Genomic DNA, 23,892 nt, shown 5'->3' on the forward strand with positions numbered 1-23,892 from the left:
GACTCTTATCCCGCTGTATAAAACAATACAGAGGGATATCATTCTGGTCTCACCAGGCTACAAAGCCAGTCCTTTATCAGGAGAGGGCGGAGCAGCTGCTCGGAGCAGGATTCATGAGGATTACTCAGACATGCACAAATGAAGCCAAAAAACACTCGGTGTTTTTGATCAGGAAATAGCATTACAGCATGGTTAAAAGATCCAAGAAGTTGATTTTGCGTGAAACAGGACCTTTAAGGTTGGCGGTTCGATGTATGTATGTGGGATGTGTAAGTAAGTAAGTTTTCAGATTTTCAGTCATGCTTCTGTCAGTCTGTCCCAGGGCAGTGGTTAAAACAGTAACTCACAACCACTGAATGTGAAGAGTATGAATAATGCAGCTGATCTTTAATGTAAAACATATTTTTTTTTTTCGCTTTTTGTTCTCAGTTTATTTATTTAAAGGGACTATACGGAATTTAAAAATGTTAAAACTAAGTATTTTCCTCCCTCTACATGTTCCAGCCATGTCCTAATGTGTAATATGAGCCCAGACATATTCACCACAACTGCCTCTAAAATCCTGCACTGTCACTGAAAAACTTGTTGCTTCGGGTCCGAAGTGCCGTCATGCAGGAGCTTAATATAGAAGGTGCAGTTATGCGTATGACCAGAGGTGGCAGTAGTGAGTATAAAAATGACAACTTGCATCTAGCCCCTTTAAAGGAACTATGCATAATAAACATATAAACGTAAATATGCCAGAATTCGCCAATGGCTACTTTCCATCTGTCGTCTCTGGCAGGTCAAGAAAAAACAAAGACCAGTAAACAACATTAAAGACAAAAGATCATCACACAATTAAACTTGAGACTTAAAACATAAGGATGATGGTCAGTGGTCACATGTCTGATTCCCCTTCAGCCAACCTTTAAGTTTAGTTTTAAATACTCTGAATGTGGTACAGTCCCTGATGTCTGCTGGGAGGCTGATCCAAACCTTGGTCCCTTTCACTGATGCACCTGTGACTAAACCTGTGTGTCTATGAGGGACCACACAGATGTTTCTGGTGGCGGCTCTGGTCACTGGATATGAACTTAATGAAATCATTCGAAGATGGTGGAGAGAGTCCATACAGAATCTTATAAACCGAACAAGCCATTTTAAATGCTCTAAATAATCTTAGAGTGACTTTAAAAAGGCCATATCAAACAAAGTCACAAAGTCATTCAAGTACATTTTTGTTACTTCATAAGAATAAAATGAGGCTGAGCGGATGGAACTAAAAACACAAGATCCAAGGTCATCCTGTAGATACAACATCACAGGAACAAGGCTGGTCCTTTGTACATATTGCTAAACACCCTTGAAGCCACTCAGCAACTTATAGTCCACAGGCTGAAGCCGAAATTCAGCCTATGGACTGTTAATACTGTTTGCAGCACATTGTTGGCCGGATTGTAGCCAAAATTCATCTAATTTCCATCCGCAGTCCCACAGGCTCGGGTCACACAGGGGCCACAAAACATAGCAGATTAAAATTTACATCTATTTTGTACAAAGATTATGGATAAAACTGCTCTAAATTCCTTTGTGTTTGTGTGTTTGTGTGTTTGCGTGTGCAGGTATCTGTTGTACCTCCAGCTGAAGAGAGACATCTACCACGGCCGTCTCCTGTGCCCCTTTGTGGACGCTGCCTACCTGGGAGCCTGTATAGTGCAGGGTAAGCTGAGATGGATGTTTTACACAGGCTTCATCCTGCTCCTCAGCCTCCTCTTGTAATCCGACAGCGGAAAGTCAAGCAGGAGCTCTGGGAAAAGGGGAAACAAATGGATTCTTCTGGTGGCTAATTATCAGAGACAGTTTACAGTGGAGCCCCTCACTTTGATACGGATTAGCTTCTGGATTCCCCCACGAGAGGAGCGCGGGGACTGGCTGAATGATCTCGAACCGCCGCGTCTCATTGGCTGCTCAGACTAACGAGGGCAGGTCCCACTTTGTCACACTGTTCATTATACGGAGAGAGATTAGGACGTAATTAACCTCCAGGAAAGTTTGGGTACAACATGAGAGGCCAAACGCAAGCATAATGTTTGGTAGTGTTACATAAAAGCCTCATTTGAAAGCTAAGACATCTAAAGCTTTTAGATTTGCGTAATGCCAAACTGGAGAAAATGTGGCCTTAAAGGGATAGTTCAGGATTTTTGACATAGGGCCTCATTTGCTAGTTGTGAGTGTGTTGCTGGTACCTGGAGATATTTTTTTTTGTAATTCATGCAGTTCTTATATTATATATAAGAGTTTCGTGGCGCTAGGCTAGTGCAAGGCTAGCACATTTCTATGGTATCAGCTAGCCTGCATTAAAAACCGTCTGACCCGCTCCACAGTGCACCTGAGGCAAATCACTTATAACACCAGACTAACCATATAAATGTCTGTGTTGATAGAATAATTTTTGGAATAAAACTGACCTTGTATCACATGAATGATCGCATTTTGAGGGACTATTTTCTAGCAGATCACTCCGCCGCTGCGTAGCTTATACAACCACGAAGCTGATGCTGCTCAAATATAAGTTCTTTTAAATGCAAAATGGTTAAAATTACTCTATCGACACAGACATTTATATTGTTAGTCTGGTGTTATAGGTGATTTGCCTCAGGTGCTCTGTGGAGCGGGTCAGACTGTTTTTAATGCAGGCTAGCTGATACCATAGAAATGCACTAGCCTTGCACTAGCCTAGCGCCACGAAACTCTTCAAACATAAGAACTGCATGAATTTCAAAATAAATATCTCCAGAAATCAGCAACACTCTGGAAAACTAAATGAGGCCCTATGTCTAAAATCCTGAAATATCCCTTTAACCGGGCACATTTTCTCCGGTTCAACTTTACCCAAATCTTAAAGCTTCGTAGCCTGAGAGCTCACAGTCTATAGGCCAGTGCGTTTTTGTCCTGTTTTCTTTACATTTGAACATCAGTTTAGGCCTTAGCTTTCAAATGAGGCGCTACACTGAGTTATAGGCTGTAAGGTCTCTGGTCAAGAAGCTTTTAGATTTGGGTAGAACTGGGTGGTGGTAAGAGGTTACTAGAGCTGAACGATATGGACAAAAGTTTATATCTTGATATTCATGCCAGATATCCCCATATCGATACAATATAACTATGGGTTAGGTAAAAACTTCAATAAAATCTTAATACAAAACAGTGCAGTTTTATTGAAGAAAATCCTTATTGTTCATATCTTGCTTTTTTAATTTTGATATCTTGAATGTTCATATCTTGATGTCGATGCAATAACGATATATGTTTCAGCCCTAGAGGTTAATATATTTCACCGCTTTCGAAAAGAAGTTTTTTTTCCAAACAAGGCGATCATGTTTTTCTTGCTGCTGTTCATTGGCTGAACACCAGGACTTTGAAACATATCTTGCCAACATTCAGTGCATAATGTTCCCTTTTGAAATGGATTATTGAAACTCGCTTCACATAATGTATGGATTCCAACATCTCACAGGATTATAGCTCATGCCCTCAAATCACAAGTACAATATCCGTTCACTTTCACCAAGTCGAACCAATAGAAATAAATGTCCTTTTTTTTATCTGTGTCCTGTTCTAGCCGAGCTCGGGGACTACGACCCGGAGGAGCATCCTTCAGATTACATCCGAGACTTCAAACTCTTCCCCAAACAGTCGCTCAAACTGGAGAGGAAGATCATGGACATCCACAAGACTGAACTCAGGTAAAGGATGTGGTGCTTCTTAGCTGCTAAGAGTTTAATGCAAATATTAATGGGCATGAAACTCAATCAAGTCTAGGGCTGGGGACCATTTAACAATACCAGTGTGATATCGAAAACAAAAGGTACTATTGGTATTGAAAAAATAAAAGTATCGAAAGCAGGTACCAAAAAGAAATTCACAATCTTTATATTCATGTTGGTCATCCAAATGAAAAGTGGGGGTTAAAATGGGAAAAAGACTTCGAAATATTGGGTTAAATTTTGGAAAAAGGAAGTCAATTTTTTTTTTCTTTTTTTTTTTTTTAAATGTGGGGAAAAAATGGGAAAATGTGGGGGGGAAAATGGGGGAAGAAAGGGGGAAAAATAGGAAAAATAGTTTTAAAATTTAAGCGGAAAATTGGGAAAAACACAGGGACAAATTGAGAAAAATAAAAAATTTAGGGGGAAAAATGCAGAAAATTTTTGGGGAAAAAAATTTAAATGAAGGAAAAAAATAAGACAAACTTGTTGTAGTAGAAGGAAGTTTCTTGGTTGTCTCACCTCAAACAAATGATACAAAAGCAAAAGAAAAGAAATGGAAGGAAAATGATTACATTAACGATTGTTCTGTTTTATGGTTGTACATGACAAATAATTTTGTATAGGTATCCAAAAAAGTATTGTATCGAAAAACATGTATCGTGAAAGTACCAGGATCTTCAAAAACATTAACAATGCCCAGCCCTAATCAACACAGACTCAGGATTCTCTTACAAAGATTGCTGTTTTGTAAAAAAAAAACAAAAAAAACACACACATCATTTGCAGAGAGCTGTTCGGGAATTATCCTCTAACTTCTTGCTCTGACAGGATTAGGATTAACTGAGAAATTTCCATCGGCTCTCAAACCAAAAGCATAGAATCGCTGATCAAAACTGCCCTGATATCACAAATACTCAAAATGGCAATGCTGCGGCTAAAACCAGGCAGCACAAGGTCATTTCAAAAGACGGATCGATGAAGGCCTTTTGATGAGCTCACGATTGTCAGATAATTTTGTATAATATCAACAAAACCTGACTGACCCCGTCCCACATTCAGCCCCTGTTTTACCCTATTGAAACCTCCCTAGTTAATCCTGAGCGCCCCCGGAGGTGCCGCTCTGAGCTGTGCCGCCGCCGCCGCTCGTCAACGGCGCTGTGAGCTCCAGCGCTCGGTTATAAAACATCAAAAGCTAATCCCGCGTCTCCCTGGGCACTCAAAACACAAATTACTGGCCTCAGTCATTCCCAGCGGTGCCCGGATTATAGCGCCGCGTTTCTGCAGAACACGTGGATTATTAACCTGGAGTCTGAGGCGTACACGGGGTGAAGGGCCATAGATCGATGGTTAGTGCCGCAAAACCTTAGACTAGCAGAGGTTTAAACTTATTTATGTTTAAAACCTTCATGCAGCTCTGTCTCAAAATAAAATGTTAGTTATTAGGTTAAAATTGTGTAGAATTATCATATATTACATCTCGATTCAGCAAGAAGGCCGAGGGTCACCAAAAATTGGTCTGCGGGCCGCATTTGGCCCCCGGGCCGCACTTTGGACACCCCTGCTTTAACCTCTTATCCCCCACCTGAACCAAGCACATTTTGTATAGTTCAGCTTTACCCAAATCTAAAAGCTCACAGCCTGTAGGCAAGAGTAACGCTTCATTTGAAAGCCAAGACCTACAAAACTGATCGAATTTTTTTGTCGCGTGGGTGCCTAGTGCATTTTCTTTACCCAAATCTAAAAGCTTCTCGACTGGAATTTACAGCTTATAGGCCAGAGTAACAGCTCATTTGAAAGCTAAGTCCGACAAAACTTATCTGAACAAATCTTTTTTCTTGTGTTGTAGCTGTCACTTTTTTCACATTCTTTTTCATCTCATTTTTGCCACTCAACTAAGTAACGTGTTTCCCTTAATGCTTCCTGCTTTGAGAGGGTGCAGTCGTGTCTCTGCTTGCTTATGCTGCTTGCCTCTTTATTCGCTTTTTTAATCACTCTTTTTTGGCACATGTCACACGGATATGATTTTATTCTCTTCTTCTAAGTGAGCCAAGACTTTTTAATCATTTTATGCCTTTTATTTTTTACAACTCATCTGGACCAGCGACGACAGTCTTATCAACATGGCTGCGGGAGTAACGCAAACATCTTCTTGTGAAAGCTGTCGGATTTATCAACAAGAAATTCTTTTGCTGCGGGACAAAATTCTCGCCTTTGAGATGGATAAAGGACTTAATGACACGCTCCCTATGGAACACGGTAAGAAGACTGGAAAAACTGATACTTGCAACCTAAAGCTAGACGATACCGTAACGTTCCCGAAACTAAACAGACAACTGGGCGCCAGGCCAAAGCAAAGAAAACGTGCTAGCAAAAATAAACCTGGAATAAAGTTAACAAACAGATTTTCACCTCTCTCAGAAGATGAGCATAACAAACGGAGAAAATCAGAGAGAGACAGAGAAAAAGAAGTCAAAACAAAGCTCGAGAGGAAAAGTGTGGCAAGTGTCAAGGCCAGAGATATCCTGGTGCTTGGAGACGGAGCCATATCTAATATAAACAATGACAGGATTACTACAAGCAGTTATCCCAGCGCCACAGTTTCTGACATCATAGATGTTCTAAACAAGGAAATCACAAATAACCCTGGGATTGACAAACTTATCATACATGTTGGTGCTGTGGACATAAGAGACGAAGAGTCTGAAGCCCTGAAAGAAAAGTTCAAAACACTTTTTGAGAGACTTGATTGTCTGGATAAAGAGGCAATACAAATGTTCATCAGTGGACCCATCCCAAACATCGACGGAAGAATAAACAAATTCTCCCGGCTGTTTCAGTTGAATACATGGCTGTCCAATGTCTGTGAGTCGAGAGGATTGTATTTCATAGAGAACTTTAATCTGTTCTGGCAACGTGATGACCTGTTTAGAGGAAATGGGCCTCACTTGAGCAGAGGTGGAGTGAGACGACTGACGGAAAATCTCCTCCACGCTCTGCAAAATCAGTGGAGGCCTGAGCTACAAGGGGGAGCCGAAAGGAGCATGAGAAGAGCTCCTGGCTCAGCAGCAAAGGGCTCAACTGCACCACCAATAAATGATACAGTCACAGCTGCGTCATCTGCATCTGCCGTAAAGGACTCAGCTGCAGTAAAGGTTTCAGCCATAGCAGCACCACCTGCACCTACGGACTTAGCCACAGTTAAGGATTCAGCCACAGCAGCACCATCTGCACCTATGGAATCAGCCACAGTTAAGGATTCAGCCACAGCAGCACCATCTGCACCGGTGGACTCCGCTGCAGTTAAGGATTTAGCTGCACCAGCACCACCCGCATCTCCAGAAAGCGTTTCAACAATAGCAGCATCACCACCTGCATCTCCGGGGAAAAGCTCAGCTTCAGCACCACCTGCACCTTTATTAAATGATTCAGCCGAAGGAGCACTTTCACCTACTCCACCACAGGCCTTGAGCCCGACTACTACATCTACACCCTCCAGAGACTTTTCTGAATTGTTCCCATCCTCAGAGTCACCTATGGGATTTTCCAACCATCTTGAAAACTTGACGTCAAGACCAAGGCTTTCATGCCCAAAGAAGCATCCACAAACCAAGGTCTCCCCAGCTCGGCCCCCACCACCGGCGCCCACAGCTGTTATCTCCAGCAGCTTCACTGCTGCTGTCTAGGACATTAGGGGCCTCTGCGTTGCTACCATACATAGCAAACTCAAAACCAACCAGAGGTCCATAGAGGGAGTGTGTTCTTACAAGACAATTAGTACTGTCAAACAACATAGATTAGATAAGAGAGGGACAGTCAGACCGTCCAATCAAAGAAATCTAATCCATATCCCCTGCAAAAAGATTCCATCCACTCAAACACAGATAAATCTCAAACATGCTGTACTCAATGTCAGATCGCTAAAAAACAAGTCCTTTTTAATAAATAGTTTTATTTCCTCTTATAATCTAGATTTTATGTTTTTAACTGAAACATGGCTAGACAAAAACACTGGTAATGCAGTTTTGATTGAGTGTAGTCCATCTCACTTCAATTTTGTGTCTGAAACACGCCAAAACCAGAGGGGTGGGGGTGTTTGTGCCATATTCAGGGACAATTTACTCCTGCAAAAATTGTCATTTGGGGTTTTTCCAACGTTTGAGTATGTGTCATTCAAAATGGAGATAAAACAATCTCCCATACTTTATATGACTATTTACAAACCACCACAGAACTGTTTTATTGAAGATTTTACTCAATTACTGTCATTTATATGCATTGATTTCGATTGTTTAGTAATTTCAGGTGATTTTAATGTGCATGTGGATGTGACCAACGACAGGCATGCAATAGAACTCGGTGCTGTCCTTGAAATGTTTGGTTTAACTCAGCACGTGAGTGAGGCAACTCACAACAAAGGCCACACTCTAGATCTAGTTATTACAAAAGGTGTTAATATATCAAATGTGAATGTTGTTGATGTTGCTTTGTCTGATCATTTTTGTGTCTTCTTTGACCTGTGTGTTACACCGAAACCAGTGGTCGGGCCTGGAGTTATTCAAGGAAGACACATAAATGATACAACAGGGACACAGTTTATGGAGATGATCAGATTTGAAAATGCCCCATGTTCTAATGTTGATAATCTGTTGGACTCCTACACATCAAGGGTCTTAAATGTTTTGGATACTATTGCTCCTGTCAAGGTTAAAATGGTTAACAATAGGCAAAAGGCACCTTGGAGAAGTGAAGATTCGGTCAGGGCACAGAAAAGTGAGTGCCGAAAAGCCGAACGGAAATGGCGCAAGTCAAAGCTCCAGGTTCATTTTGAGGTTTACAAAGAAGTACTTTGTGTGTTCAACCATATTTTGCGTGGAGCAAGGGAGAAGTACTTCTCTAAAATCATCTCAAACTGCAGAAACAATTCTCGCGTTCTGTTTTCCACAGTAAACAGATTAACTAACCCTCCAGTTTCACTGCCCCTAGAACTAATCTCTACATCTAAGTGTAATGAGTTTGCAATATTTTTCTATGACAAAGTCCAAAGCATTAAAAATGCCATAATCTCCACAACACAAATAGAAACTCTGCCACCAGATAAACACCTTGAGCTGACACATTTCACACCTGTTACTGACAAAACAATCGAAGAGGTTATCTCCGGTCTGAGTTCATGTACATGCTGCCTTGATGAATTACCCACTAAATTTCTGAAGTCTGTGCTGACCAGCTTGTTACCACAACTTGCTCAGTTAGTTAACATCTCACTCCAGACTGGAGCATTTCCAAAGGCCTTGAAAACTGCAGTCATCAAGCCTCTTCTAAAGAAGAGCAGCCTTGATGCCAAGGTAATGAACAACTACCGGCCCATATCAAACCTGCCATTCTTAGGAAAAGTCCTAGAGAAAGTAGTATATCAGCAGCTCACTTACTTTCTCCTGTCTAACAATGTGTTTGATACTTTCCAGTCAGGCTTTAGGCCCCACCACAGCACTGAGACAGCTCTGATCAAGGTGACAAATGATATCCGTATGAACACCAACGCAGGTAAGGTCTCAGTTTTAGTTCTGCTGGACCTGAGCGCTGCCTTTGACACAGTGGACCACGGGATCTTACTTCACAGGTTAGAAAACTGGGTGGGAATCTCTGGTAATGCTCTAAACTGGTTTAAGTCCTATCTCGAGGACAGGACGTACTTTGTTGAAATTGGCAACTGTGTCTCAGACAAAATTGCCATGACCTGTGGAGTCCCCCAGGGGTCAATCTTGGGACCTCTCTTATTCAACATGTACATGCTTCCATTGGGTCAGCTAATAAACAGCAACAACGTGTCGTACCACAACTATGCAGATGACACTCAAATCTACGTGTCACTGACGGCTGGTGAACATGGGCCTGTAGATACACTCTGTCACTGCATCCAACAGATCAGTTTGTGGATGCAAAACAACTTTCTCCAACTAAACTCAGACAAAACTGAGATCATTGTTTTTGGCCCACAGGCACAAAGACAAAGTGTTGTCAGTCACCTTGAGTCTCTCTCTCTAAAACCAAAAAATCAGGTTAGAAATCTAGGAGTAATCATGGACTCAGACCTGAACTTAAACAGCCACATCAAAGCAATAACATCAGCAGCTTTTTACCATCTGAAAAACATTGCTAAGATCAGAGGAATAGTGTCAAAACCAGACTTAGAGAGACTTATCCATGCATTTGTCTCCAGCAGATTAGACTACTGTAACGGCCTACTCACTGGCCTCTCTAAACGAGCTATCAGACAGCTACAGTACATCCAGAACGCTGCTGCTCGAGTCCTGACAAGAACCAGGAAATACGACCATATTAGTCCAGTGCTCCAGTCTCTGCACTGGCTTCCTGTCACTCAGAGAATAGACTTTAAAACAGCTCTGCTTGTGTACAAGTCATTTCATGGTTTAGCTCCAAAGTACATCTCTGACATGTTAGAGCCGTATGAACCATCTCGGGCCCTGAGAACCTCAGGGAGGGGCCTCCTGGTGGTTCCCAGAGTCAATAATAAACACGGTGAGGCTGCGTTTCAGTTTCATGCAGCTAAAATCTGGAACAGTCTTCACGAGGATGTGAGACAGGCCTCAACTCTGACAATGTTCAAATCCAGGCTGAAAACAGCTCTGTTTGCCCGTGTATATAACTGAAAGTATTTTATCTGCACTCTCGTCTTTTACTGTAATTGATTAATTTTATATTGATGTCCAGAGGAGAAGGAGCGACAAAAACAGAGGTTAGGTAACTTACTTTTGAACGAGCAAGAAAAATAGTGCTCAAGACAGAGCGAAATAGTGCTCAAGACAGAGCGAAATAGTGCTCAAGACAGAGCGAAATAGTGCTCAAGACAGAGCGAGTCAAAACAAGACTTAAAAATGGTGCTCAAGACAGAGCGAGTCACAACAAGAATTAAAAATAGAGCTCAAGACAGAGCGAAATAGTGCTCAAGACAGAGCGAGTCCAAACACGACTTAAAAATAGTGCTCAAGACAGAGCGAAATAGTGCTCAAGACAGAGCGAGTCAAAACAAGACTTAAAAATAGTGCTCAAGACAGAGCGAAATAGTGCTCAAGACAGAGCAAGTCAAAACAAGACTTAAAAATAGTGCTCAAGACAGAGCGAAATAGTGCTCAAGACAGAGCGAGTCAAAACAAGACTTAAAAATAGTGCTCAAGACAGAGCGAATCAAAACAAGACTTAAAAATGCATATAACTGAAAGTATTTTATCTACACTCTTGCCTCTTACTGTAATTGATTAATTCTATGTTGATGTTTTATTGATTGTATTTGTTTTCTTATATTTATGCAACTGTGAAGCACTTTGAATTGCCTTGTGTATGAATTGTGCTCTACAAATAAACTTGCCTTGCCTTGCCTTGCCTTAATAAATCCTTTCCGTAGTCCCTCTGGGGGTAATACAGGATTGGGGGGTCTTTCATCTCCCCCTGGTGTCTCTGGCCAGACAACCACAATTGCAACTTCGCTGCCTCCGGGTCGGAGGTCCCAATACACACTAATGTAATCATGAAGAAGAAGATAAAAGGCTAACAGGCAAAGCTAGCTGCGGGCTAGCGCCACTTAAGCAGTATTCACAGCCAAGTTTGAGGGGAAAAAATCTCCATTGTGTCATTGAGTTGTGGCTAGGGCTGTCACGGTATGAAAATTTTACCTCACGGTTATTGTGACCAAAATTATCACGGTTTTCGGTATTATCGCGGTATTTTTTTAAAAATGTGTGTTAATATGTTCAGAAAGCATTGATAGTCCTACACAAACTGAAATAGTTTCAAAAAAGTTTAACAGTGCTTGTTACATAAAAAAAAATACAGACAAAGCCTTTTCCCATCAAAGTAAAGGAACTATAACGATGTGTTGTTGATCGTTTCGAGGGTAGTACATGTGCTATTTATAGCGTCAGAAACGAAGATAAACCGTCTATATCAGGAAAATTGTTGTTGTCCTTCCAGTGAGCTTTCACTTTGCAGATTTGGGAAAATGCCATCATTATTAAATTCATAAAACTGCGGCGAGAGTGAATCTATTGCAATCTGCCACCGGGAGCCCCGTAACGCATTGTGCCACTGTACGGAGGTATCCGCGACATGGTGGCGCTGCAGCCGCACTATGGGGCAACTCTTTACATTCTCCCGCAACCCAAAGTCCCACATCAGCATTTCAGCTAAAGCGCTAACGTTAGCTTACTGCTATAGAGCTGTGGGAGACGGTCACGCAGGTGAGTCAGAGGTTTGAAGTATTGCTGCATTTGGAGACGCTTTTCCTGCACGTTCCGCAAACTGGGAAACTGTCTCTATCAATGTCCTTTAGCTTTCTTAAAATACCCAACATATGTCCAGACTTCAGGCTTGGTCTCTGAGGCTGACAGATCCTGCGCACTGTCGTGTCGGACATGATTCCAGCTTCGAGAAAGTTTTGTTTTGGTTGTAGCTACAGAGGCGCCTGCGCGGCAACTTCAGCAGATGAGACGGCGGCTCATAAGGCTCATTTTGCCTAAACCGCGGGCGCGGTAATCCACCGCGGTAAAATATTTTTTCAAAAAAAAAAAAAGACGGTAATTATTATTGTCAACATGTTTACCGGGGTTTACCGCTACACCGGTAACCGTGACATCCCTAGTTGTGGCACAATATACAATATCCCTCTCTCCTTTTGTCTTTTTTGTCAGCGTAGTATTTACCCTCACAGACAATTAATGTGGAAAAAAAAACACGCAAGATGCTACGACACCTGCTGCAGCGCTTATGGCCTCTTGGGGCATGAGTTACTTAGTACTGCTTTAAAGAAGAACTAAGTAACGTGTTTACCTTGATAAATATTTTCCGTAGTCCCTCTGGGGGTAATACAAGGGTTAATGGGATGATTGGGGTCTTTCATCTTCCCCTGGTGTCTCTGGCCAGAAAACCATAATTGCAACTTTGCCAATACACACTAATAGAATCACGAAGAAGAAGCTAACAGGCTAACGGGCAAAGCTAACTGCGGGCTAGCACCACTTTAGCAGTATTTACAGCCAAGTTTGAGGGAAAAAAAATATCTCCATTGTGTCATTGGATGTACAATATCCCTCTGTCCCATTGTCTTTTCTGTCAGCGTAGTATTTACTCTCACGGACAATTAATGAGTAAAAAAACGTAACATGCTACGACACCCGCAGTAGCGCTTATGGCCTCTAGGGGTTTGACATTTTAGTCACATTTTTATTCCGCTTTTGTGGCTTTGTTTGACACTTTTTGACACGATATTGTTGCATTTTCACACGTGTTCTCTTCTCGTTTTTGACGCAATTTTGCCTTTTTTTTCCTTTTTTTTTTCTAGACACTTTTAGATTTGGGTAATGCCAATATGGAGAAAATGTGCATGGTTCAGTTGGGGGTTATAAGATTAATATCACATTTTTTAAGCACATTTGTCATGTTTCAATAATGTCATTGTAGTTTTTTCATCTTTGTTTTAGTTGCTTTTTTCCCCAGAAGATTTTAGATTTGGGTAAAGCCAAACTGGAGAAAATGCATTTGGTTAATGTACATCTGTGTTCACTGGTCGAGCTGGTTTTCTCAGGACATAAACAAACGGTTGTAACGTATGTGATTGGATTTACTGCTTCGAGCATCTGGAGCGGGCGCAGCATCGTTCATTTCACGCATCAGCAGCACTTAAACTGATGAGAACGCGGATCTAAACATGACGACGAGGCGTGTACAGAGCGCGAGTGAGACATTTACAATAATCAGTACACGCCGCTCTCTTTGGCGTCTTGTTCATTCTGTGTATTATTACTCACTGCAGTGTGCTCCTCCCCAGGGGCCAAAGTGCATCACTGGCAGAGCTGAACATGCTGCAGAGAGCCCACAGCCTGGAAACATACGGAGTGGACCCTCATCCCTGCAAGGTACGGCCTCAAAGGGAGTGAGACACATCCCTGTGGGCGCGAGGATGCAGTCAGGACAGTCAGGTGGCTTAAAGGGACTATACGGAGTTTAAAAATGTTAAAATTAAGTATTTTCCTCCCCCTACATGTTCCAGCCATGTCCTAATATGTAGAATGAGCTCAGACCTGTTCACCACAACTGCCTCTAAAATCCTGCACTGTCACAAAAAAAGTTGTTTCTTCGGGTCCAAAGTGCCGTCATGCACAAGATAAATATAGAAGGTGCAGTTACGCATAAGACCTGAGGTGGCAGTAGTAGGCATAAAATGACTAACTTGCATCTAGCCCCTTTAAAGTAAAATAAAGATTTATTTTTAAAGGCAACAAATTGTTTGAATAATCGTGATTTCAATTATTACTAAAATAATAATCATGATTATTATTTTTTCTATAATCGAGCATCCCCAAAAGTAAGAAGTTTTTTGCACTTCAGAACTCAATAAATCAGGCCAGGAATTGATAGCAAAATTTTTTTCACTTAAAATATTGTTAAATACAAGTCTGGAAAGTTTGGAGTCTGTTGGAGCTAGTAAGCTGACTTTTGCAACGTCTGTGCCTGTTTATTTCTCCGTCTTTGACTCCCAGAGAGGAAATGACCATATTCGAATGGCAGCGTGATTTTGCTTTACATGCTACACGTGGATACCAAACATGTTGATATTTGTGAATGATTACACGTGTGAAAGATACAGGAGCGCCGCCATATTGTACTTATTTGCTGCATACAGTATTTCTCGCTGGCAAACAAAACATAAGTTACGAGTTTTTTTTGTTTGACATTTAAACTAAGAGGGAGAGAACTAGCTACAATCAACATTTACCGTTGCTTGAAAAATGTATGTGCACCTGCCGTGTCTCGCCTTAAAAGGACTATACAGAGTTTAAAAATGTTAAAATTAATTATTTTCCTCCCTCTACATGTTCCAACAATGTCCTAAGGTGTAGAATGAGCCCAGACTTCGGGTCCAAAGTGCTGCCATGCACGAGCTTAAAGGGATATTTCAGGATTTTTGACATAGGGCCTCATTTCCTAGTTATCCAGAGTGTTGCTGATTTCTGGAGATATTTTTGTTTGTAATTCATGCAGTTCTTATATTTGAAGAGTTACGTGGCGCTAGGCTATTGCAAGGCTAGCACATTTCTACGGTGTCAGCAACACTCTGGATAGCTAGGAAATGAGGCCCTATGTCAAAAATCCTGAAATATCCCTTTAATATAGAAGGTGCAGTTACACGAATGACCTGAGGTGGCAGTAGTGAGTATAAAATTGCGAACTTGCATCTAGCCCCTTTAACTAATCTAAAAACCGTACATGTTCACCTCATATTCATTTGGGGACACAGGTAAGTCGACACAGAACTAGCCTAGCTCCTAAAGAGTGGTGCTGTTTACAAATCGTCCACATGATCGACTCCAGCTGCATTTCTGTTAATGTGTGAGGAAACATGAGCGAGGTCACGACCGACCAGGCACCGCATCGTCTCATACAAGGCCTTTCAAAGTAGCAAATGTATTCATTAATGTTTTCTGAAAATGACCAGTGCCTTTAGTCTGTTTTAGTTTGTGTGTCATGTAGACTTTCAAAATGGTTGGACACTTCAAGCTGTGGGCCTCAGCCTGCGCTTTGGCCTTCTTTCAAACGCGGTCTCTCCAGGACACTTCATTATCACATCGAAGCATACTAAGTGGATTAACACGAGCAGATGAAAAGAGCAGCCAACATAGTTCACATGCTTGAACCATGAATTCAAATTACATAACACTAATTCCAGAAAAGAGATTTTCCGCAATCAAATACAGTATAGTACAGTACGTCGGTTATTTTTGGTATTTGCTAATATGCGACAATCATTTTATCACAATGTTTCTCTTCACTTAAATCATAAAACCTCTCTGATCTCTTGTGTAAAATGGTGTAGGGGAAAGTAACGGGGACGGGGCCTTTCTGTGAGGAGTTTGCATGTTCTCCCCGTGTCGGTTAGTGGTAGGTTATAAAAACATGTGCAATAGGTGAATCCTCCAGCCAGGTGTTTCTGACCACTAGCCTGGCTCCACATCATGGAGACGGGTCCCCGAGCGCCGGCCCATGCTGGCAGCTCACTGCTCCTACATGTCGCCCCATACGACACTGAGGATGGGTCAAATGCAGAGAACTCATTTCTCTACAGAGATTTATACAGTATAACTTAACTTAGCTTAACTACGCCTACACTACTTTGTTGCAAGGCGTAGTCTAAGCCAGTGGTTCTCAACCTGGGGGTTGCAAGACAAATTTGGGGGGTCGCCAGATCATGTAGATAAAATATAAATATTTTCATTAGTATATAATGTAATGCATTTTACTAGAGTGACATTATTTGTTCGTAGTTGATTAATTTAATTTTAGCCATTTGTTTTTTCCCTTTGTTTTTTAAGAATTATGTAGGCCAGGGGTAGGCAGCGTCAGGCCCGAGGGCCAAATTCGGCCCTCCATCATAAAACTTTTGGCCCCCAAGAGAATTTTGAAGAAGCATTTATTCATAAATCAGAGACCAAATACGTGAAAATGTGGAAAATACTGTCAATATTTTCACATTTCCCAGCAAAACACACCATTAGGTCATATATTATGTGCAAAAATTATATTTGTAGAAAAAAGGTGCTTTACTTTGGGCTACAATAGTGAGTTTCGGCCCTTGGTGTTTTGGCATTGAAGAAAATCGGCCCTCCATGACACAAACTTGCCTACCCCTGATGTAGGCTAATGTTCCCTATTTTTCACTGTGTGACCCGGGTGGGGGGTCACGGACCCCTTTAACTGTTATAATGGGGGTCGCGGCTCCAAAAGGTTGAGAACCACTGGCCTAAGCTAAGGTAACAACATAGAGTATTTAAAAACGGTGGCCTATTCCTTTAAGCCACTGCATGCGCTGCTTTCTGATTGGACCCTTTAAGCATAAATTACTTCTACATCATGTCACATGTTTTCATAATTATGAATTTGAAAAAAAATCAACCTTTGAGCCACAAAATAATGTTGTGCATTTGCAGTGACAGTCACTTACAAGCAAGGATCAGATTTGTTGATTTTCTTTTTGAATTATTTCATAAATGCTGCATCACCCACGCTCATATACTGTAGACTCACTGAATATAGGTACCTGCCGTCCATCTGACACATTGACTGTGATTGGTGAGTAGGAGTGTTGCCATGGGGATTAATTGCCTGCCTGCTGTTGCTGCCCCCTCTGTCATTATAAACAATATGGTATTTATTGTGTATGTTTGTGCCTGCAGGATTTCACAGGCTCCACAGCCTTTCTGGGCTTCACTGCCACCGGCTTCGTGGTCTTCCAGGGCAACAAGAGGATCCACCTGCTCAAATGGTACAGTTTACCCACTATGTTCATGCGGCGAAATTGTGCTAAAGCAAGGGAGTATTCACAAAACTGACAAGGACGTTGGCTTTTATTGGCTACGGAATGATTCCAAAGACAAAGATTCCCAGAGGAGGATGCGCTCACGCTCCCTCCTTTGCCGTCAGCGCTGTGAACTAAATATACTCTGGTCTTAACATAGAAACGCCACATGTCAAACTGCTGTTGTTCTCCCCAGGGCTGACGTCAGCAAGCTCAAGTTTGAGGGAAAAACCTTCTACGTCATTGGGATTCAGAAAGAGGTAGGAGGGTGAGCTGCAACTGTGCTGTGTCAGAATTCATAGTGATGATCTAGGTAGACGTTTTCAGGACTTTAGCTGTCATTACACATGCATTACAATGGTTTTTAATAACGAACACTACTGTGACAACTTCCCCTCTTGCCTTGCTGAATATGAAGTCCTTTCCTTTCATCTTACATGTGTATCAGTCACATAAACTAACTTGTACTTTGTGAGTCCGCCATCACACACTGTCTGTGTGTGTGTGCTGTTTCAGATCTCCTTCACAGGCAGGATCCACTGTAACAGGATGGTGGGTGTCCGGAACTAACCTTGTCATGGCTCTATGCATCGCTAGGCCTGTCACCATAATGATATATCAACTTCTGGTTCAATATGGACATTACATTTAAGATGTGGTTAAAGGAGGAATCTATTTTTATGCTGATCTTAGCGTTAAATCTATTTTTGCCCCTTGCTCCAGTAGCTCTGATGCTACAAACAATTAGCCTGTCGGAGGCTGATATTGCAAACATTACTCACTCTCTCACTCCTTGAAAGCTGTGAAGCATATATGAAGCAATAATGATGTTAGCAATTGGAAATGTTGGGAATAAGTAAGTAAATATTTCTATGGTTTGGAAATGTGAAAAAAAAATTGGTTGAACAATTTTGTTAAAGGTGCATTATGGGACTTCAAGCAGTACTAAGTAACTCTTTCCCCTAGAGGCCATAAGCACAACTGCAGGTGTCATAGCAAGTTGCGATTTTTTAACTTATTAATTGTCTTGGAGAGTAAACACTACGCTGACAGGAAAGACAAAGGGACAGAGGGATATTGTACATCAATTATACAATGGAATTTCTTTTTTTTTCACTCAAACTTGGCTGTAAATACTGTTTAAAGTAGCGCTAGCCCGCAGTTAGCTTTGCCCGTTAGCATGTTAGCTTCTTCTTTGTGATTCTATTAGTGTGTATTGGTGGCTCCGGACCGGTGGCAGTCAAGTTGCAACTGTGGTTTTCTGGCCAGAGACACAAGGGGGAGATGAAATACCCTCCTATCATCCCATAAACGCTTGTATTACCCCCACAGAGACTTCGAAAAGGATTTATTAAGGAAAAAACGTTACTTAGTACTGCTTTAATATGCAAAAAAGCAAACTTGATATTTATGTGTATTAGACCTTTTGGTGACCCAGTGGTCAGCATGGCACCTTTACTTTCCATCACAGTGGCCTCTATGATGCTCCAGGATCAATTGTTTTTAGAGTTTTTTGGTAGGTTTTCATTGCTGACGGATCCTCTCACTAAAAACCCTACAAAACAATTGATCCTGGAGCATTGTAGAGGCCACTGTGATGGAAATGAAGGTGCCATGCTGACAACCCATACAGCCATTGAGTCATAAAATAGTAAATTATGCACAAATATGAACTTTTTTTTTTTTTTTTTTGGATAAAAAGTTACATAATGCGCCTTTAAGTTCATAATTCTGTACTTACTAGGATAGTCAGACTTTAGGGTTATAGTGACAGAGGAAATAGCAGTACACATGTTATTGTGACAGGCCTAGGATCACTGTTCTGAGTGTCCATAAATGTATTTCTTAGCATACATTTATGAGACGAGCTGGCATGCCACATTTTACACTAGTTTCACTCTTTATCGCTGCACAAAGTTTGGTTTACAGTTGTGCTCAAAGGTTTACATACCCTGGCAGAATATTTCAATGTTTTCACTCATAGTTAGTGGTTTTGTGAAGCCATTTGTGGTCAAACAACTGAGTGTATTCTTTTTTAAATCATAATGAAAAAAGAAACTACCAAAATGGCCCTGATCAAAAGGTTACATACCCTGGTGATCTTGGCCTGATAATATGCACACATGTTAAAGGTAAAGGAAAGCATTCTGACCATTACTTCGCAAACGCCACACAGTATCTGCTTACAATATGCCAAACAGCACAGAGACAAGCCTCAACATTTCTGAAATTGTCATTTGGAATGATGAAACCAAAACAGGACTTTCTAGCCATAACCATAAACATTACATTTGGAGGAGTCAGCAAGGCCTGTGATGAACGGTGCACCATGTTTTAGAGATGTGTGTCTACAGCAGACTTGGACAAAAATGATTTCAGGATGAATGCGTCATGTTATTAAAGAATACTGGAGGAAAAGTGTCATTCATCAGCCTGGAAGCTGCACATGGGACACACTGAGACATTCCAACATAACGGTCCAAAGCACAAGGTCGACCTCCCACTGGCTAAAGCAGAATAAAATGAAGGTTCTGGAGTGGCCATCACATTCTCCTGACCCCAATATCATTGAGTCACTCCCAGAGTCACCACCGGGAGATCTCAAACACGCTGTTCATGCCAGGCAGCCCAGGAATTCACCGGAACTGGAGGCTTTTTGCCAAAAATGAATGGTCAGTTTTGTTAGAGAATTAACAATGGTCTTCGAGAGGATAGATGAAGAATAGGCAGCAGTCTGGATGTCTTATACAGTTTATTTACCATTGGTGCGGGACCCGGAGACATAAACTCGAGACTAGTCCTACCATTAAAGTCTGTCTATGCTTCCACAGAAAAGGGATAAATACCCTCTCAGAGCGTCAAACTGATACGCAAGCAAACATTCAGTGGCTGAGAGTCTGAGCACCACAGTCAAGGCTGTGACAGAGATAGTACCACTGTACAGCCTGACCCAGTATGATAAATAGCGATTTAAAGCAGTAGTAACTCTTGCCTCTAGAGGTGCAAGTTGCGATTTTTTAACTTATAAATTGTCTTGGAGAGTAAATACTCTGCTGACAGGAAAGGCGAAGGGACAGAGGGATATTGTACATCCTATTATACAATGGAAATATTTTTTTTCACTCAAACTTGGCTGTAAATACTGTTTAAAGTGACGTTAGCCCGCAGTTAGCTTTGCCCGTTAGCATGTTAGCTTCTTCTTCGTGATTCCATTAGTGTGTATTGTGCCTCCGGACCGGTGGCAGTCAAGTTGCAAACATGGTTTTCTGGCCAGAGACACCAGGGGGAGAAAAGACCCTCCAATCATCCCATGAACACTTGTATTACCCCCACAGGAACTACGGAAAGGATTTATTAAGGTAAACACGTTACTTAGTACGGCTTTAATGTTATCCTCTAACAAGTTTTACCAAATGAAATAAAGAAGCTCATCCACAACTACCACAAAAGAATCCAAGCTGTCATTGATGTTAAAGGGGCAATACACGGTACAAAGAACTGGGGATTGTAAACTTTTGATCAGGGTCATTTTGGCAGTTTCCAAAAGAGTAAACTCAGATGTTTGACCATAAATGGCTTCACAAAACCACTAACTATGAGTGAAATAAAACTGTTTGTGTTATCTTTCATATTCACTGAAAAATGCCCCCAAACAGATCTAAAATTCTGCCAGGGTATGTAAACTTTTGAGCACAACTGTTTTTTCATTGATCACGGGTTGCCATTTCCTGTTCGAATCACAGTTACTGCTTTGTCAATACTCATCCACTGATAATCAGGGCTATTGTCTATTGTCTGCACTCGCTCTCTGTCGGTGACATTGGCCTGGCTGTGGAAGACACACGTTCATTATTGTGTTTCTGTCTTTTCTGTTTTTTTGTGTAAAACATAGTCATCGCAGGTGAGTAGCGCTGCTTCAAACACAAAACACTTGGAGTAATTCCCCCCTGAACCTGGTGCCTCTCCCGACAGTCAACCCACCTTTGCATCATTATGTTATTTATTTTTTTATGGTTTATTTTGCTGCCGACATCAATCCATTTTTGTAACTTGTGTGTAAAACGTTAATCTCCATGATCCCACCCATATGTTACAGTGTGATCGATGTGCTCGTCTGTTAAGTGTCCGTTTATCTGTATATAAATGTTCTTCCACTCGTAGAAAAGGCACTGCATGTGTTCACTGTTGGTACTGAGCCAGAAGCACAGCTCAATATCCCACTTTGAAGTCATTTTACACCAATATAGTGCCATTTTTTAAAAACTTTCTTTACTGTGTAGAAATGCAGGCCCGTGCAGAGGAGGGGGGCCAGGGGGGCTTGAGCACCTGCCCCTTTTGCTCCATGCTCCTGAAGTGCCCTTTTCCCTCCAAACCTTTTATTTATTTGTATTATAGTTTGTTTATCCAAAGCTTTGCCAGGGTCCTTATCATTGGTTTTGTCCCAATAAACCTTATTTGCTTATATTAACCTCTTAACTCCCACCTGAACCAAAAGGATCTTTTTCCTCACGCCAGATTTTTTTTCCATTATTTTTTTTGCTTGGGTATTCAACTAATTTTTGTAACATTTTGTCACATTTTTTTGGTCATTTTTTGTCACATTTTTGTAATTTGTTTGTCACATTTTTGGTCATTTTTTGGTCACATTTTTTGTCATTTTTTCGTCTTTTTTTATAATTTTTTGTCGATTTTTTGTCAATTTTTGTAATTTTTTGGTCAATTTCTTGTGACATATTTGTGACATTTTTGCCACTTTTTCATAAATTTTTCGTCACTTTTTTGTCAATGTTTTCTCACTTTTTTGTCACATTTCCATCATTGTTTTGGTCTCAGTTTTGTTGCTATTTTCACAGCTTTTTTCCAGAAGCTTTTGGACTGGGGTAAAGCCTAACTGGAGAAAATGTGCTCGGTTCAGGTGAGAGTTAAGGGGTTAATAAATTAAATCCAAAATGAACCTGCCCTGTGAACATGTTAGTTCACTATGTTCTCTTAAAACAACGTGAAACTCATGCCTGGACGTTATCAACAGTTTATGTTCTTTTCTTAAGCCCCTGTTTTCAGCCACAGCCCAGAGAAGAGAGAGACCTGAGGGAGACAGTTGTAGAAGTCTGTGTTTCTGCAGGGGCGCTGCTAAGACACTTGTGGCCTGGGGCAGATGCCCCCTGCAAAACACTCCACTAGCAAAAGATACTGGCAAGAAATAGTATTAATAAACTGAAAAAATAATAGCAGTTGGCTTTCCCCAAATCTATATTTTTAGCGCCTATACAGCTCCTTTTACTTTTGTATAAAATAAATGAATAAAATGGATTTGAAATAAATGTGATTGTGATTAGAATTTAAGAGGAGCGGGAATGGCTGGTTTGTCAGGGGTCGCGGGAGGAGGGGTTGGGTGTAGTGCCCAACCCCTTTTTTGAGCCCCCGCCCCCGCCCCTCTGTAGCTCTGCACGGCCCTGTAGAAATGTATAGCTCGTACATTTGTCCTGACATCCAAAGTGGGACCACATAGTATTGTCTCTATAACCCCCCCCCCCGCAGTCGGAGCACTCTCACACATGTCCACTGCCGCACATGTGTGTCATGGACTTTATAGTGGGTGATGCGTAGATAATAACTCATAAACTGAGAGGAGCCGCGCAAAACGCCTGACCTCAGCACAGCCCGTAAACTGCTCTTTATGAACATTGTCACTGCTCCGACTGTAAAGAGTCGCCCTCATCATTCAAGGCCTGCGTGTGCGAGACACTATTTATAGACCCCCGCGCTGTGGGCGTTTCCTCGTGACAGTAACTCATTCTTCACTTATTGATCTGTGTGTCCTCTCACTCGTCTTCTACCTGATAATTGTATCCACACTGACAGTTTAACCCCTTAAAGGAACAGGCCACCATTTTTCTATACTGAGATATGTTCTTACCTGAGTTTAGACGAGTTGATATGTACCTGTCTGGTCTTTCTAGCTTCACCCTGTTTGGAGCTATAGGAATATACTGGGAGAGGCCAAATGCTAGCAACATCTTTGGTCTATTTGTGTGACTGAGGGCACGCACAAAGACGAGACAGGTACACATCAACTCGTCTGAGCTCAGGTAAGAACATATCTCAGTATGGAAAAATAGCTGCCTGTTCCTTTAACCCCCACCTGAGCTGAGCACATTTAGCTTTACCCAAATCTTAAAGCTTCTTGAAAAAAAAAGCCAAAATAGAGACAAAAACAAGGATGAAAAGGCAACAAAAATGCCACAAAAAAGTGGCAAAAATATGACGAAAAAGCAATAGAAAAAGTCACAAAAAGTGACACACTCAACACTCAACAAAAAAGTGTCAAAAAAGCGATGACGGTGCAAATAAAATTTTAAAAAAACTAGCAAAAAAAATGTTAAAAAAGCGATGACGGTGCAACAAAAAAAGTGGCAAAATATTACGAAAGCACAATATAAAAAGCCACAAAAAGTACAAACACGCAACAAAAAAGTGGCAAAAAAAAGTAATGAAAGTGCATCAAAAAAGTAAAAAATGTAAATTTAAAAAAGTTGCAAAAATATGTCATCTGTTTCGGATGCCTCCTGGTGTTTCAGGCATGTCCTATTGGGACAAGGCCTGATGGAAGACCAAGGACACGCTGGTGGGACTATGTCTCCAAGCTGGCCTGGTGTCGCCTCGGGGTCCCCCCAGAACAGCTGGAGGAGGTCTGTGTGGATCGGGAAGTCTGCTTCTCTGCTGAGACTGCTGCCCCCGCGACCCGGCACCGGATAAAGCGGAAGAAAATGGATGGCTGGG

The 23,892-nt window shown here is 41.5% G+C and overlaps 1 protein-coding gene across 2 annotated transcripts in view; it reads left to right on the top strand.

Annotated features, from left to right (window-relative positions):
• Window positions 1-23,892, top strand: part of frmd3 (FERM domain containing 3) — a 105,776-nt gene that overhangs the window by 53,571 nt on the left and 28,313 nt on the right. The window contains exons 5-10 of one of the 2 annotated variants that reach the window (XM_079552340.1): window positions 1,605-1,702; window positions 3,602-3,725; window positions 13,588-13,675; window positions 16,991-17,079; window positions 17,309-17,372; window positions 17,629-17,664. In XM_079552340.1, coding sequence (XP_079408466.1) covers window positions 1,605-1,702; window positions 3,602-3,725; window positions 13,588-13,675; window positions 16,991-17,079; window positions 17,309-17,372; window positions 17,629-17,664 — 499 coding nt within the window. The remainder of the gene's footprint in view (window positions 1-1,604; window positions 1,703-3,601; window positions 3,726-13,587; window positions 13,676-16,990; window positions 17,080-17,308; window positions 17,373-17,628; window positions 17,665-23,892) is intronic. The other variant, XM_079552341.1, reaches the window with a different exon arrangement.

The sequence above is a fragment of the Gobius niger genome (assembly GCF_951799975.1).
Source record: "Gobius niger genome assembly, chromosome: 1".
In the NCBI taxonomy this organism is placed as follows: Eukaryota; Metazoa; Chordata; class Actinopteri; order Gobiiformes; family Gobiidae; genus Gobius; species Gobius niger.